Source organism: Wyeomyia smithii, chromosome 2 (genome assembly GCF_029784165.1).
Source record: "Wyeomyia smithii strain HCP4-BCI-WySm-NY-G18 chromosome 2, ASM2978416v1, whole genome shotgun sequence".
NCBI classification, from domain to species: Eukaryota; Metazoa; Arthropoda; class Insecta; order Diptera; family Culicidae; genus Wyeomyia; species Wyeomyia smithii.
The window spans coordinates 124,831,539-124,848,677 of NC_073695.1; the positions used below are offsets into that span (position 1 = coordinate 124,831,539).

The following is a 17,139-nucleotide window of genomic DNA, read 5'->3' on the forward strand; positions in this document are numbered from 1 at the left end:
CGACCTAATATCGTCGGTTTCGTGCAACACTGGCACAACTCAAAATATTGCATTTTTGAGTTTTTGATGGCAAATGATGCCAAATATTGTTAAGTTTCATCCCACGAAACCTCGTTTCAAAATTCCCAAAAAATCCAGAGTTATGATTGTTGTGAGCACGAAATGGCTTAGCAAAAGCGAAGACCGAATATTAGTACTCTCGCTCTCTATCCGAGAGACTCTTGTATACATTATATACTTTCGTTAACATACACATATGTGAGATAGCCTTAAACCAAAAACACCATATCAAGAAGACTGGGAACTCTGCCTGAGATTGAGCGACAGTTTTAGCAGCGCAGTCTTTTGAGTAAAAGTGGAACTGAAGCATGCTAGTGTGTGTGCTGGCGATGCGAATGCGAGCCGAACGCTCCGGCTGGACCACACATACACACACTCTGTCTTCGCAGCAATGTAATTACCAGCACTTTCATAGCAAACTTCCACCCTTATTGGATGGAGTGCGCTGTTTGATTTGACGCTTGTCATTTGTATGGGACCGACCCAGAGATGCCAGTCTTCTTGATATGATGTTTTTGCTTAAACTGAGGGGCGACAACTGGCTTCTTACTCTTCTTGGTCATTCACCTCGATAATCCCTGTTGTATTTTTCGCAAGTGCTGCCATTCACACGGAAAATACTTGAATGTTTTATTGCTCTTTATCATCATTATCCACCAACGAGCATAAAAGAGAGGTGAGGAGGAGAGTGCATTTTTCTAGTATTAGTAAATGCTTCAAATGTAAACAACTATACAAACTCAATGGTAAACCCAAATAACTACGTCACAATTTACGATCAACTCTGGGCAAAGGGGGGCGAGTAGAGAAGCGCGTGCAAGTGTTAGTAAGTTTCCTCCTCACCTCTCTTTTATACTCATTGATTATCCACAATCCATCCTGCAGGCGATAGATTCATCGTCTCAGGGTTGTTGAGCCGAGCATGTTTTCGGCCCATCTAGAGCCAACAAGTATATCTAATGTAAATGTAAGTTAATATCTGGCAACCCGTGAATGGGAGTCGTTGGTTTTTCGAGTCTTCGAATGGACGTCGAAGCTGTGCGATTAAGAAGCGAGACACAAATAAAGATTCTAAACACGTAATCGTGTAAGTTGTTTTATTTGATTAATCACAAATACATCATTTGGCGACGTTGGATGAAATAATTTACTTCAAGTTTATCAGCGGTATTGCGTGGAACCGAACGAAAAAGTGAAGAGTTCTTAAACGTGATCTTTGGGAAAGGTAATTCGTGGTAGAGATTTATTTACAGTTTTGATTCTTTTTATTCCATGGTGGAAATAACGTAAGTTAATAAAACTGAATTTTGAGTCGTGCTAGACGTGCCTTTTCGATTTAAATTTTTTTATACAAATAGAATATGGCGGTTTTCAGAATAAAAGAAATGTTTTTTTTTTCATGATGATAATAGTAGCAAAAAAAGAATGAGAAGAATAACTCGAATAACTAGAGTATGCTAGTTGGAATCGCCCAGTTGACGGAGCATCTAAAATGTACGTCTTACCTGTACGGTTGTCAGATGTCGAAAGAGGACAAACCTTAGAGTTGCACATGTACTATGGGTAGGATCAACAAGCGTGGTTACTAAGGTTACGCCAGTGTCGATATGTTTCCTAGAAACAACCAAATAGTTAAGTTCGTGTTACCGAGTGTAATCTACACCACACATATCTCCCTTCCTCTGTCGAAAAAAATCACAGGAGGGTTGTGTGCAAAGCAACGACCGCAAGGTTGAAGTCAAAGGCCTATAAACGTCAACATTTTGCATACCAATCAAAAGTTCATCACGGCGGTAATATTTCATTTCAAATGCTTACAAAACTTATCTTATTCATTGAAATTGCACATTGTACTGAAAACAAATGTTGAGCTCTTGTTTTTTTTTCCATCGAAAACGCCATTTACTCGAGAATAAGTCTACCGACAAAATGGGACGTTTACTCTATTACACTTGTTTTAGGGCAAACCAGAAACACTGGTACCAGAATCAATGAGTGGTAGATGGAAAATGTATGGAGTTTGACAGCCACAAGAGCCCCCTGGTTGAAGTAGAATACTTTTACAAGAAAGATAACCCGGCTGCTTGCGTGTCAGTCATTTTGAAATCGGATTTGTTTCGTATATACCGCTTGTTAAGCACAGTATCAATAAATCGTAATAAACATAACACTGCTGTGCATTTGCAGCGGCATCAAACCTCAGTTGCAGTTTATTAATAACCATTCATTATGCTCTTCCAAATACATTTAGTAGCCTTAAAAAAGGCCGATTGCTGCAATTCCGATTTTCATTCAATTATTGCATAAATGCTTCATGGTCAGATAGCGTGCGATATCCGCTCTGACATAATAAATTTTTCGAACGTTGTGGAATGATATAGGTGTGGCTAAATTATTTCCAGTCATACCATTCTACAACGTTCGAAAAATTTTAATTCGTATGTCGTAATACTCTTGTACGAAAAATACATCTCATTCATTTTGGGCCCGCTCTTATTTTCAGTTCCTACAGATTTTCTCAGTTTTGTAACACGGGGATGTACATGAACGATTTCTTGTTATGCATAGTATCAACAAATCGTAATAAACATCACACTGCTGTGCATTTGCAGCAGCATCAAAGCTCAGTTGCAGTTTTTCAATAACCCTTCATTATGCCAAAAACATTTAGTTGCCTTGAAAAAGGCCGATTGCTGCAATTGCAATTTTCATTCAATTATTGCATAAATGCTTCACGATTAGAAATACCTACTGCAACTGCTACGCTATTCGTAGCCATGCCACAGTTGTGGCCGATATACGCTGCCATTGGTATCCGCTGTCTCTGCATCAGCTGGCCCAGCTGCTATCGATGCTGAGATCCGCTGCAACTAGTGTGCTATCCATTGCTACGTCACAGCTGTGGCCGCTATTCGCTATCGCTGGTATCCACTGCACTACTACTGCTGCTGCTAAGGGATGTCTGCTGTTGTCGCTGTCTAGAACTATTATGAGTGGCTTCGGCTGAAACAGGCTCTTATATAGGCCAAATAGCATATATTCAATTGCAAGGTACACACTTAGATTTGATCACCGAGTACAGTAAAATAAATTACCGAGATTTCAACAGCTGAGATCTCGGTAAAAATCTCGGTAATACATCAAAACACCGAGATTCTGTAAAAACAATAATCAAAAACCTGTCAACCTTAACAAGATTCTCGGTAATGTTCAACTGTCAAAGTATTACGAGAACTTCGGTAAAATTTACAGAGGTACGTATTTTGCGATATTTGTTCGTCAGATAATCCAGAATATGATTGAAACGATTAATTATACAAATTAATTTATTAATTACTAAGTCAACTGATCAACTAAACAAGCTTTGGTAAAAACTGGAGTGTTGTATTGCTGCCAGGAAATAAAGTAACATCTATCACTCTGCAACTTCCATCCTGCGAGCGAGTTGCTAACCTACAACATTGATTGGAAAAAGAATTAATCGTTTTCTTCAAATATTCTTTGCAGCAAATAAACGAGATCTGAGAAAAAATAGTGTATACTCACTTAATATTTTAGTAAATCTGAATTTTACAGATTTCTCCATAATAATAATCAGCCGCAAAACCTGCTCCTTTTCTTTCTACACCGAAGCACGAAAAAAAAAACCGCTAGTGAAGCACTCTTTATTTTGACAGTTCAGTTTTTCGGAATCTCGGTAAGTCTTTTTTTTTGTTCGACGAAGTCTCGGTTAAATGATGTCAGGGTTCCGAGATTCGGTATTTTAGTTTACTGAACTCGGTAATTTTCGTTTTTACGGATTTTTTCTGTAAAAAGTAGGAGGGTGGTATTCAAGACACGACCGCATGACGTTGACTACCGTATTCTTAAAAAAAAAAAAAATATTCCATTGAAGCAAATAGTAGAGGGAATTGCAACGCTTCTTTTACAAAACTTCTGTAACAAAATTTCGAGGCTCCAAAAGGCACCAGTTTCCGATTATTCTCGTCCAGAATTCCAGCCATTTTAGTATTTTGCAGTAGCCATTTATTACTAACAGCCACCAGCATAACGGGTGAAACCGGCACGAGATGACCGGTACTATTTTGTTTTTCCTCCTTTTAGCTGCTAACACCGAGCGTCCGTATGTACCCGGTACGGTTTAATAATGAAACTGATGGGGTGAAATGTTCGAGCGATACGTTTTATACCAAGGCTTCGTCAGATAATTAGAAAAAGGGAGGGGCTACATAGATGATGGAATGGTAGAGACAAATGTTTCTTGAAAGCTGCGCCGGCCGCTGTCGTAATATTAACACCAACACAAACATGCATTTTTGCAAGGTTTTTTCCGCTAGCAGCAGCATTTGGTAAAACAGAAAATTCAATTAGCCGCTTCTGTACCAAAATTTCGAGGCACCAAAAGGTGCCAGTTGCCGATTATAGTTTCCTGGTTAGTCCGTCCAGAATTCCAGCCATTTAAGTGTTTTGCAGTAGCCATTTACTACTAAAGCCACCAGCATTACGGGTGAAACCGGCACGAGATGACCGGTACTATTTTGTATTTCCTCCTTTCAGCTGCTATCACCTAGCGTCCGCATGTCACTGGTGCGGTTTTGGAATCAGAATGATGGGGCGCCGGCCGCTGTCGTAAAATTAACACCAACAAAAAGATGCATATTTGCAAGGTTTTTTCCGCTAGCAGCAGCATATACATCGGAAACAGAAAGTGACAACAACAATAACAACAAAGTCAGATCGATTGTATCCGTTAGTGTCGACTGTGCTTGGGAAGAGAGGTAGTGATTGGCTGCGCGGTATGATTTAGACAATCGATATTAATTACCAATTTTTCAATAGTGTATCTCAAACAATAGTTTGTTTTTGTTACATAAATTTAACCGTAAAAGAATTTCTGATCGATTGATGCCAAAACCTCGAAAACCTGATTATAGATGACTGCAAAATAAGCGCTTAAAACCTGACCACTTTTCTCTGGTTTTCCCTGGTTGAATTACTAGATTTTCAAATTCAGGGGCCTAACTTCGATATAGACGTTAGTCAACGTCAAAAAATTTACGGAATTTCGGTAAAGACTTACGGTTTCCGATTTCTCAGTAATTTTCTTACTGAACAATGGTAAACTAGAATGTTTTCAGGCAGTTCGGTATTTTACTTTACCGAGAGAACATTACGTAGTTAAGTGTGTATATGATTCTGTCGACCGTGCTTGGGAAGCAATCATTTAACGACCAATCAGAGATCAAATTTTTCGTTTTGACAAGGCTTGACTATTTTCAATAGTACAATAGTTTGAATATTAAAACTATAATTATCTTCTTTTGGGAAGAATCTTAGAAGATTTTCCAATCTATTGCAGCAAGAACGAAGGAAATCTATCGAATACTAACCGATTTATTAGCATTTGAAATTGGATATATTTTTCACTTTTTTCGGTTTTAGATCAACTTCCTGAGAGAAGTAATCTACTTCAAAAAAATCGACAAATGATAGATTTTTTTTTTCAGTGCATGAAATATTTCAAATGTCAATACATATTTTTTCTTTTTTGGTTTTAAAACGGCCAGTGTTGCAAATGATTTCGAAGCTTTTTCGCCTGTTCGCTCTTATATGAAATTTCGTTTCGAATTGTCAGCTCATGTGTGATGACAAAGGATAAAAATATATCTGCAACCATGGTAGGCAAAGTTTATGCGATGATTAATAAATTAGTAAAAGTTTACAAAATGGAAAATGGCGTATTATAACCCAGGTTTGAAAAACAAAATATATTTTTCTAACAATTAAAATATATTAAATGTTTCTATCCTTCTGTTTATATAGGGAAAGTATTTTGGTCTAAGGTGGAATGGATTCCAAAACTGGTCATTGGTTGAAAGATTGGAGTATTGACGACGAGAGACCGTTGAAATACTATGGATGATTCTACTTTCTACTATATCATGCATGTCTGTACATAGAGTGGACATAAGGAATTTCAATATTTTTGATGTAAGAGGAAAACGATCTCTGCATACAGATGTTTTTTTTTCACATTCAGCTAATACGAATATTATGTTATTTTTCCTCCAGCAATGTCACGTAATTTTTCAGGTAAGTTGGTGTTTTTCTCTGGTTACGGGCTTTCGAAGTGGTATCAAGATCGTTGATTGTGTCGCGCCAGCAAGCGACTTTTTTTAGTTTGAGATATGTGTCGTTGTAATATTAGTCCGTTTTTACTTTCAAGAGTAAGACTGCCGTTTCGTTCTCGTAGAATCTTGTATCTTGTTGGAGAAAACCAAGTTTCTCCCTTCGCGCGAGTTAGACGTTGAATAAATACTTACATTGATGTGCACCGCGTCACACGTACTCTCGATATTTACCAAAAACTTTTGTTTCACGATCCTTGTTTTCAAAAACATTTTGATCAAAGGTAGCTTTTCCAAAATGCAATAGTGGAAGTCCATGCCTTATTTTACGATAGTGCATTACCTCTTCCGGTGGTATATTTGTTACAGTATGTGCTGCAGCATCGTATCAAAGATAACTAGAACAAGAAAGCCAACTTTCATATTTTTCATACATTTTGAACACGATCGATTTCCGACGGTTAGTGCTGCCATCTGATGAGCAAAACCGATTTATCGTCATCGTCGTCCGTCATCGATCGTTGAGCTGTTCAAGATTATATATGAAAAAGGTGTAGCAGTTTGGTTAGCTCGACGCTTAAGATAACATGCAGATTAATGATATTGTCATTTTTTGCACTTAATGCTATTGTCATATTTTTTGTACTTCAAAGTACGAAAGAAAAGTGTGAAATTGACTGACGGAGTGGGGGTTTATATTGAGGGGTTATATTTATTTTAAGGTCCCATTCTACCAAAACTTAAAGTTTGATATGTCGCAAGCCAGGTTTCCGAACCATTGTGCATATGGTCAGGTTCATCGGGATACCCGATTTTTGCTTTATTAACCTCGGCAAGAGTGGAAAACTTGGCTGTAGAGCGTGCCCATAGGGGTTATCAGGAAGTTCTTACGGTACGCTTAATTTTTAATGATGCACCGATAATTCTTGATTCTTCCGGAAAGTTTCATGTTTGAGAACTAAACATTCGTACACATTATTATTATCTTCCGGATGGCAGCACCGTACAGTCGTCAACATGGATACTGGAAAAATTGTTTCACCTTTCAACACTCATGTATTGGCCTTGTCATCAGTTGATTTTGACGTTAAGTGTACATCATATTAACAGTGTATAAATTAGTTCGACTTTTGCTCACGCGCAGCGACAATCATGTCCGATGAATTCTTCAAGAGTCAGGTATCTTGTTCTAGTCATCTTTGCCCGTACTCATTCGTTGTTCCCGGGCCAAAATGCAGATCCTTCTGTACCAATTCCTCTAAATCATCAAAATCGAGGCGCATGTGTTGTTAAGTTAAACGACAAGACGTCCCGCATTTTGCGAGACAGTCCCGCTGCTTAACAAAATGTCCTACTTAAAAAAAACGTCCCGCGAAATGTCCCACATTTATCAAAAGTAATTCACACGCCTTTGAAATGTTCCACGGCATACAAATATGAACCTACGAATGTAACATTTTTTTCACTGGGACATTGTGCCTTTCTGTTAAGTAACATTTTACTCACTAATGTATGTAATAGCATTCACAGTTCTTCCTTCGAACCTCTGGAACGAGCCTGATTCTGGAATTCAAGCCTTTTTAGTCACTATCGAGTAATCATGGATGACCGATACAATATCTAATTAGAGTACATGCAGAGGAAGTATTTCGGTACTGGACACGAACAAGTATTCAAAGCTCAAAATCATCGCTAACCTTCGTTTGCTAGTTAAGTTGGCCACTGCGATATGCTAAGCTATTTTGCCGTAGCCGAGAATGAATCGAAAGTTTGATATTATAGAGAAATACTACAAGGTATACAGCCCTAGGATTGTATGAAATGGTGACGTGGGACTAAACACTGTAATTAGGGGATTTTTTGTTACAAAATATACAGTCTGCAGATGTGTTTGCTCAGCGACTGTACGTATTTTTATTTTCAGCCTCCCCTGGAAATCAATTTTTGGAATATATTCAACAACACTCGAAAGAATATCGTTTATATCTGACGATATTATGCCTGTAATATTTTTTTGTGCAAACAACATGTATTTGACAAGGCACAAGCATCTCGTGCTTGTTGAAGAAGCACCAAAAATTTCTCGTAATGCGTCAAAGTCAGAATTAACACTATATATCCACAAAAAACAAATCCAAAAATACTTACGTTATCATAATAAATGGTTTTGTTTTATTTAACTCTGATTCAATCAAATCTATAATATGGATCTTACTTTCAAAATAATATGGAAGCCCTTACAAGGTTCATTAATAGGCAAACATAAGAAGATATTTTAAACAAAATTATTAACAAGTTCCAGCGAAAAATCGTAGCAATCCACAATTACATTTTTGTTTTTTTTTGCTTGACAATTTTAGCGTTTGCCTACAACTACATTCGCTGTATTACGAAGACAGCTAATATACGTTTATAATGGTAAAGCTTAGAATAATAATATATCATTTAACAATTTTGAAATGTAAAAAGGGATTCTGAATGAACCTTAGTAAATAAACAAAAAAATCACAAGCATTCGCAGGCTCTTACTCTTCTATAAATGTATATATTTAGTAATTTACTCTGCGATACGATCCAGTCACGATTATTTAGAGCAAGCCCACCAGTGGCTAAATTGAAGTTTCTAAAGCTAGTTTGGCAACTCCCACCATAACGCGGCAACCGCACCGGGCGTTGCTATGTTGGTTTGGGAAATAGCAATCCCCACCTCGGATAGTAGCGAGTTATTAAATTTGGTAACGCGATAGCAACGTGCCGGATCGTTGCTATTTGATGAATAATGTCAAACTGTTGTTTGTTTTGTTGTGCTCGATAATAAATGTTCGTAACAATATTATGAAAATAATGAGTGTTTCGAACATATTTGGTCGGCCCCGAAGACGAAACGCTTCGCCTTGGTTAAACACGTCGTAGGACGCAAGTATCGGCGTGAACCAGTCTATGGGGTGTTTTTTCGGGCGGGTTTTTTTTTTTGAAATTCGAGATGACCATTTTGGTTGGCACTCTAATCTACACGAAGCATAAAGCTCAAGTCCTCACAAGATTGGTCAACCTTGTCATTGTTTCAATAAACCTGGAAGGTTTGAGCGAATTGCTCGGGAGTATTACCGACTATAACTGCTGACTCTTTTGAAGGCATGTTAGTCTCAGTTTCCCGTTGCGTCCGGTTGTTGAGTAAAAAAACATTTTTCGCATTTACAGCTGTTTTAATCTTCAAAAACAACGTAAGACGAATTCGAAAGCGGCGTCGGAAATGGTCGTCGGTATAGACCGGTGTTTCCGAAAAAAAAAACATTGTTAAAACGCTGGATGGCAAACTTCCTCAGCATAGCGGTCAATATTTTACCGTTTTCCAGGGTGAGAGCCACCCCGAATCTTTCCAAAAATCCTTTTCATACACGCGTATAAAAAGATTTGTTTCGCGAAATCATTTTCTTGGTCACTAGAATCAACCGCGTTCTACATTTAAATTTTGTTTGGCTGCAAATTTGCAAATATTGATAGCAAATTGTAGGAATCGAGGCAGCACAAAGTACACAATACAATTAATGACAGTTCGCCACTTTTGAGTTTAATAGTTATTGAAGGCAACGTTGCGAAACGTTCCACGGTCTAACGCAATTACTTTAATTAAACATACAAGGATGAAAAAAAAAAATGCACGCACAAACGAAGAAACCTGCAACAGAATTGTGTTATCGATAATTTGGGAGAACGGAAACAAAGTTAAAACTGAGTTGCTTGAAATAAAGGGGATATTTTATGAAGCAGAAAGAACGCAGATCATTCCGGAAACAATTGGGTTGTTTAGCTATTCACGGATTTCCGATTTTCATATATCATCTGAAAGAGTGTTATTTTTTGAGCAAAACGTGATTTTTTTAAACTTTATGTCATTATCCTTCGATTTTTAAATGAAGAAATAAAATTCGCTCAAAATCGCTACAATGACAGTTGGTAGCGATTTAGAGCAGATTTCGAGCAGTTTTAAATCTTGATTTAAAAAGCGAAGGACAACGATAGAATTTTTTTTTAAATAGTAAATGCAGATCTTTCAGATGATATAAAAAACTGATATAGCTAAACAACCCAATTGACGGACAGATAAATTGGTTATTACTAGTTACGCAGAATTTTTGGGAAATACGACACACACAAACATTTTGCTAATGCTAGCTAGAAAAGAAATAGATGAATTGGTAATCCCCAATAGCAACGACCGGTGCGAACATCGGTTGCCATCCAAAATAGCAACGGCCAGCGTTGTGAAAATAGCAACTCAAATGGCAACTCTCCGGTGCGCTTGCTCTTAGTGAATATCGAAGATAAAATTAAATAAATAACCGTTGCAAAGATTTACAATTCTTGTTAAGTAATTTATGGTAATCATATTTATGAGATTAACTTTCACCATCAACAGCAGCATTGCAGTTTTTTCTAGATTGCACAAGTATAGAAATGTTCGAACAAAAGTGTACCACTGCAATACGAATAGTACCGCTGCAGTACGAATAGAAGTGTACCGCTGAAACGTACGATTAGAAGAGTACCGCTGCAATCATAGACGACGAGAGACCTGCGGTTCTTTACTCCACTGGTACTGTTGCTGTTACCGGCATGTTTTCTTTTAAGACATCAATGGTACATCAATGGGTATTGTTTCAAACTTTTTGGAAAACTTTTACCTTCGAGACATCATATTAGTCTAAGCTCATGGAAGCAATAACAAATTGACCTATTGGGACGGAGAGACTCTGTCAATTTTCATTTCGATATTTATACAGAGAATATCACAGGGAACGGATGGTGGCCATTCACGTCGTCTGTGCTAGGAATGCTCGCATGTAATTGGTTCATTATTCGCGTAAATTTGTTATTGAAACTTTTTATCAATTTTACCGCTTAGCAATGAAATTAGAGTGATAACTAGCATTTTACAAAATTGTTATACATTTTATCTATCTAACAACATATTGGTTATTCTTATCCATCATGTGTTTATGCTCTTATTAACGTTTGAAATCCGACCCAACATTTGCCAGTTTCATTTCCAATTTTGCAGAATGCATCCCAGTATAGTAAACAAAGACGTAGTCCCACGTCAAAAATATGTGAACCACTACTCGAAGAGCCAGAGGAAAAAACTTAATGAAATAAACTAGTCGTTTAAACATTTATTTGAGTTTTCGTAATCACCGAAACTGACATTTTACTAACTTGAGAGTTTTAGATAATCGTAAAATACTTACAATGTTTTCGAATTTCTTTATCTTTGCGGCTGCATTTCCTGTCGCGGATGGGATCGAGGTTTATCACACAGCTTTTTCAAGGTATTTGTTAAACAGCTGCCAGAAAATCGATGTCAACATGAAGGTGCGGAAAAAAAGTTAATCAACATAAGAGAGTAAATTCTAAACAACGTCATGGTTGAAAAACAGGTAGAATAAACATTAAAATAGTTAAGAGCCTGTTCGCGGAGACCGCAACTAGGTCCTGTTTCGAGGTTCTCCGATCGGACTGAAACTTCCAGGGTTTGTTCATCTATATGACGGAACAATGTTTTGCATAATGTCAGATTTTTTGAAAAGGGGTAAGTGGGGTAAAAAAGGACGTCAAAAATTGATGTCCAAAAATTTCTAAAAACGTAAAATTGTTATAACTTTGTGAAAATTGAATCGATTTTCATGAAAATTGGCATGTTTATTCTACTCTATAAAGGGAACAAAATGAGGGTTATTGGAAGTTGCTATCGAGAATACATGATGAGATATTCGCATTTTTCTAAAAAAAGGTGATAAAAAAAGGGCAACTCAAGAGCTTTCATTAGATATATTCAAAAAATGCGCCGTTATAAAGATGCCTGAGAAAATCCATTTTTTCTATAACATAATATTGACCATAATTTCGAACCCATTGTGCGAGAGGCGAAACTCCGTTTTGTGTCATTGTTCTTTATGCACTAATACACTAATGAATAGTTTGCGGAAATTGAATTTTTGGAAAAGGGGTTAGTGGAGTAAACAGACTCTTCAAAATCTTGTATTCAGAAACTGCTAAAACCTTAAAATCGGCTTACACCCGAAGTTACACGATGAAATAAGAGGTTAGTTTTGGAGCTAACAGAAGTAGAATGAATGCCAACAAAGCCCTGCGATACTTATTGTTGAACTTTTTTTTAGTATGTCCTTTGAATAATTTATTAACCAAGGGGTCGAATGTAGTATAAAATCAAATAAACTCTATATTTCATTATCTTTATTTTAATTCTGAGTTATCATCATCAAACCACTCATCGAACATATTAGTGATTGCACTCAATGCATTTTCAAAAAATGCAGTTTTTCCTGTGGCGCTGGTATAAGCAAAACAAACCATATAAAAATCAATGTTTGAGAATTGATTGATTTTATTATTAACAACCAATATTCATGACGCTCTCGTACGTTTATCAATGCTTAATCTTTACTAACTTGAATTAGCTCAAGCTTAAAAAAAGCAAAGCTTTGGTGCTACATTCCGATACGGAGCTCGACCTTCTGTTTATTATATACAGACTGTCGTGTTAGCTCAAGCTTATTTTGCCTATATAAGGTAGAAAAGTGGGCGAATAACGATTTTATTTGTTTTACCGATAAATACATTTCCGGTTTGAATTGTCTAATTCCTGCAGAAGGGTGTATTTTTAACCTCATTCCTTTATGAGCATCTTTCGGTGAAACTTTTTTCGTTATGGTAATTTAATTCTTAGATGTGCCCTACATTAAAAAAGGCTCAACAGAAAGTATCGCGTGGTTTTGTTGATACTTGTTCATTCTCTTGTTGGCTCCAAAAATAACCTCTCATTCCATCGAGTAACTTCGAAAGTAAGCCGAGAGTAATCATTTTACGATTTGAGCAGTTTTTAAATATAAGATTTTGAAGAGCCTGTTTACCCCACTAACCCCTTTTCCAAAAATCTTAAATTCTGCAAACTATTGCATTAGTGCATGAACAAACATAACCTGAAAATTATAGCTCAATGGAAGAATAATGACACAAAACGGAGTTTCTCTTCTCGCACAATGGGTTCGAAATTATGGTCAATATTATGTTATAGAAAAAATGGATTTTCTCAGGCATCTTTATAACGGCGCATTTTTTGAATATATCTAATGAAAGCTCTTGAGTTGCACTACAAAACGTATTATTTGGATTTTGATCCTAGATCTGTTGGTAAGAGAAAAACTGCTGTGAAAATCACCTTCTTTTTTTAGAAAAATGCGAATATCTCATCATGTATTCTCGATAGCAACTTCCAATAACCCTCATTTTGTTCCCTTTATAGAGTAGAATAAACATGCCAATTTTCATGAAAATCGATTCAGTTTTCACAAAGTTATAACAATTTTACGTTTTTTAGCAGTTTTTGAACATCAATTTTTGACGTGCTTTTTTACCCCACTTACCCCTTTTCAAAAAATCTGATATTATGCAAAACATTGTTCTATTATATGGATAAACAAACCCTGAAAGTTTCAGTCCGATCGGAGAACCTCGATACAACCTCTCTTGTGAAGGTGGTTGCGGTTCTTGCGAACTGGCTCTTAATTAAATTATCATTTGGTGCATATCGTCAATTGGCGCTGATTATATTCTCTCATTAATAATGGTCAATTTTGAGGAGTTCAAATGTTCATGTATTCCAATTAAGAAAATACGAATGAAAAATGTGTGAAAATCGGGGTTTCCATGCATACGAGTGTTTTTTCATATATTTTCTTTGTGTGACATTGATTTCAGAGTGAATTATTAAGTTTAACCTGTTTAAATTGTGGTGTTTTTGTTTGATGATTCCAGGAGGCAAACCACGAAAACGATACATATAATGTACCCGTTCAGCTCTCTGAAATTTTCGATTTTGCTGCCGGTGGAAGCCGCTTAGTCCAAGAAGGAGAAAGAGTCTTCAATGCAGCCCATTTGTTGATTGTTGGGGTAGAAGAAGTGTACAAAGATGGAGTTAGCATCTTTTCGACTTTTTTACAATCATCTTATCCATCGTCAGAGCCGCATGTGATCAAGATACGAACGAAGAAATCATTTGATCAGTGGACGTTTGATTGTACTTGCAAAGCCGGTAAAGGAAAATGCAAACACCAAATGGCTATACTGTACCATTTATTGAAGTAAGCTTGCGTATTGCAAGTTTTTGTTTGTTATAAATGTACCTACAAATTAAATTTTGATCAAAGGAAACCTACAATTCCTCTTTTGACGGTGACGGACTTGAAGCAAAAATGGGGCAAAATACCAGCCAAAACGGCAACAGACATGTACAAAGCTGTCCGGTTGAAAGATCTATGCTTTACTGAAAAATCGAAGGCAGCTACGGGATTGGAAGTCAGTCTACAGAAATCTACAGTTGAAGAATTTTTTGATGAAGAAAAACAGCCCAAATCCTCCAAATTTCAGCAATACGTTGTATCGCAAACAGAATAATCACAAATTTTACAACACCTTGTGAACTGTAAGTACTATAAATCATAATAACAATTACAAAGTTTTTTAATTTCAGCAATTTTTATTGCTTAGGTTTCCCGGAGAGTGCTCTTGGATATGAGGTTTGTGGCAGACCATCCATCCAACCTAATGTGACCAAAACCTCGAATGAAATAAACATTTCCATTTATATCAAGGAAGGTTTAACCAGAAAGTTATCCTTGGATTCGTCCTGCTCAATTATTTCGTTTGAAGAATTTGCTTCAAATTGCATCATTAAAAGTTTCGTTGAGGAACTATTCCAAATTGAACTTGGCCTGGAGCACAAACACTTCTTGGGACCATTAGAAGCAAATCTATCAATGTTCTATGACGTTAAAGTTTGTGTATCGGCTAAAGAAAGTACTGAAATTTGTTTGAGAACCGTTTTACCGAACAATGACGAATGGAAAGAGGAACGCAGTTTGCGTATAACAGCTTCTAATGCTTACTCGCTGTTTACTTACTATGCGACAGAAACGGAAAAATCGAAGGACTGGAGGCGTAAAATAGTAAAATTGATATTCCCTGAAAATCTTAAATCAGTGGCTATTGAGCATGGGCGACGATGCGAGCATCTTGCAATACAAAGCTATGTAACCTTGGTTGGTCACCCGGTAGAAAGATGTGGATTAGTAATTCTTTCGCAAATTCCATGGATTGGTTGTTCCCCTGATGGCATTGTAATTACTGAACGTAAAATCATTGAGATCAAATGTCCTCTAGCGGGAAAAACTACTAAAACTGAAGATCTTCTAGAAAATTTACCGTACTTGACCAAATCATCTAAGCAACTTAAGAAAAAACATCAATATTTTGCCCAGGTGCAAATGAATATGTTTATTATGCAGTGCACTACGGCAGATTTCATAATCTATTCCGAATTCGACGACAAATGTTTCGTTACTACAATTGAACTTGACGTAGAATATGTTCATCAGCTTCTAAACACTCTAAAGGAAGTTTACTTTAATGTTTACTTAAGATACTTGTATGCCTTAAAAAACTAAGGATTAATTCTTAAATTAAATTTGTTTAGTTGATGAGATTCAAGCTTTTTTTGTTAACTGAATTAGAAAACGAATACTTCAGGTTTTAACATCATCTTGTATTTATTAACGATGTTTCAACTAGAATCTATTGTTGGCGATGATAGGACTAGAAATATTCACTGTTGCACACGCGATAATTAAAAGCTCATCGAGGATTTTTTGGAATCGGTTATCAATTTTGATGTTGAAAAAAGAGAAAATTCGAATGCGCTGAATAGCCCTTTCCACATGTACGCGAGCTGCAGCTATGGATACATTTTGGGCTGCTTCAGTTTTGCTTAGCTGTTTCTGCGCTGTGTTAAGGAATGGAGGTCGTACCGTGGAGGTTTAACGTTTCGTCACTTGCATTCGTCGTCGATCATAAAACCTTTGTCAGTCATTACAGCCTGACCGGGTGCTAAACGATCCAACACTCCTTCGATAACAATCTGCTTGTCCGATGACTTACCTCCATAGCCGGAGCTGACGTACGAAATGCTTCCTCCGGGAGTCACCCCAATCAAATATTTAGCTGTTTCACGTGACTTATAGTGTGAATAAGTGTTTATACGGCAATGTTAACATTTAGGTTTCATTATAGGCATTTCAGTGCAGTCTAATACTATAACCACATCTTCAAAGTCGGGTCTGAAATAATGTGGAATATTTTGAGCTATTTGCTGAGTAGTAGGCCAATAGATTGCTGGTTTTAAGGCTGCAGCCAATAACGGAACCGTACGGTAAAAACAAATAGATGTCTGAACATGAATCCGAAATATTACAGAAATGCAACGAAAAAAGACATGTTTGTTTTTAACTTGACAAAAACCATTAAGATTTCTTCTTCAAGTGTTAAAGAAGAATGTGCTCTACGCTTAAAATCTGTCAACAACATAACAGCAGCAGTAATCGATTGCAGCATCTTTTTCGATTTTAATCCTGTCCATGCGACCATGTCACCTTCATCCTCACCGAAAGATAATACACAAGTTCGTTTAATCTGTCGTTTGTCGATGTCTGTGGTATCGACCTGTATTCCAGCATCGATCATTGCAGGTGCTGATGGTTCTCTGATTGGAGCAGTTATGACGTGTGCAGGTTCTTTGTTTACTTCATCTTCAATATGAGTTCTAAGGGATCGATTTCTTGCCCTCTCAGCACGACCTTTTATCAGTGCTTCCTTTTGAGCACTTATCTTGACTTCTGGCAAATTTGATTTCGGAATGGCTGATGTTTTCAGTAATAGTCGATCGGTTTGTCGACTAATCGCTGCAATTTTTTTATGAATATTTGGATATCAAGCTATAAACACACTCCTACTTACATGGTGGAATGAAGTTTCGTACGCTGAAGTGGAGACTGCACACGCGAGATGTCTTTGTTGGCTCATACTTCAATCGAAGGAC

The 17,139-nt window shown here is 36.9% G+C and overlaps 1 protein-coding gene across 1 annotated transcript; it reads left to right on the plus strand.

The window, feature by feature from the left end:
* The first annotated feature begins 5,689 nt into the window (after window positions 1–5,689).
* Window positions 5,690–15,750, plus strand: LOC129725625 (uncharacterized). The gene is made up of 6 exons (XM_055681670.1): window positions 5,690–5,812; window positions 5,884–6,051; window positions 6,133–6,153; window positions 14,025–14,350; window positions 14,417–14,691; window positions 14,757–15,750. Exons 2-5 carry the CDS (start codon window positions 5,980–5,982, stop codon window positions 14,661–14,663), a joined length of 666 nt encoding a protein of 221 aa, XP_055537645.1. The 5' UTR covers window positions 5,690–5,812; window positions 5,884–5,979; the 3' UTR covers window positions 14,664–14,691; window positions 14,757–15,750.
* Window positions 15,751–17,139: the final 1,389 nt, after the last annotated feature.

What these genes read in the sequence shown, in the direction of transcription:
- LOC129725625 (XM_055681670.1), top strand. Translation starts at nt 5,980, where the DNA reads ATGATTCTACTTTCTACTATATCATGCATGTCTGTACATAGAGTGGAC. An exon ending in GGAATTTCAATATTTTTGAT is followed by an intron (nt 6,052 to 6,132) that starts GTAAGAGGAAAA and finishes TTTTTCCTCCAG; the next exon opens with CAATGTCACGTAATTTTTCA. An exon ending in AATGTCACGTAATTTTTCAG is followed by an intron (nt 6,154 to 14,024) that starts GTAAGTTGGTGT and finishes TGATGATTCCAG; the next exon opens with GAGGCAAACCACGAAAACGA.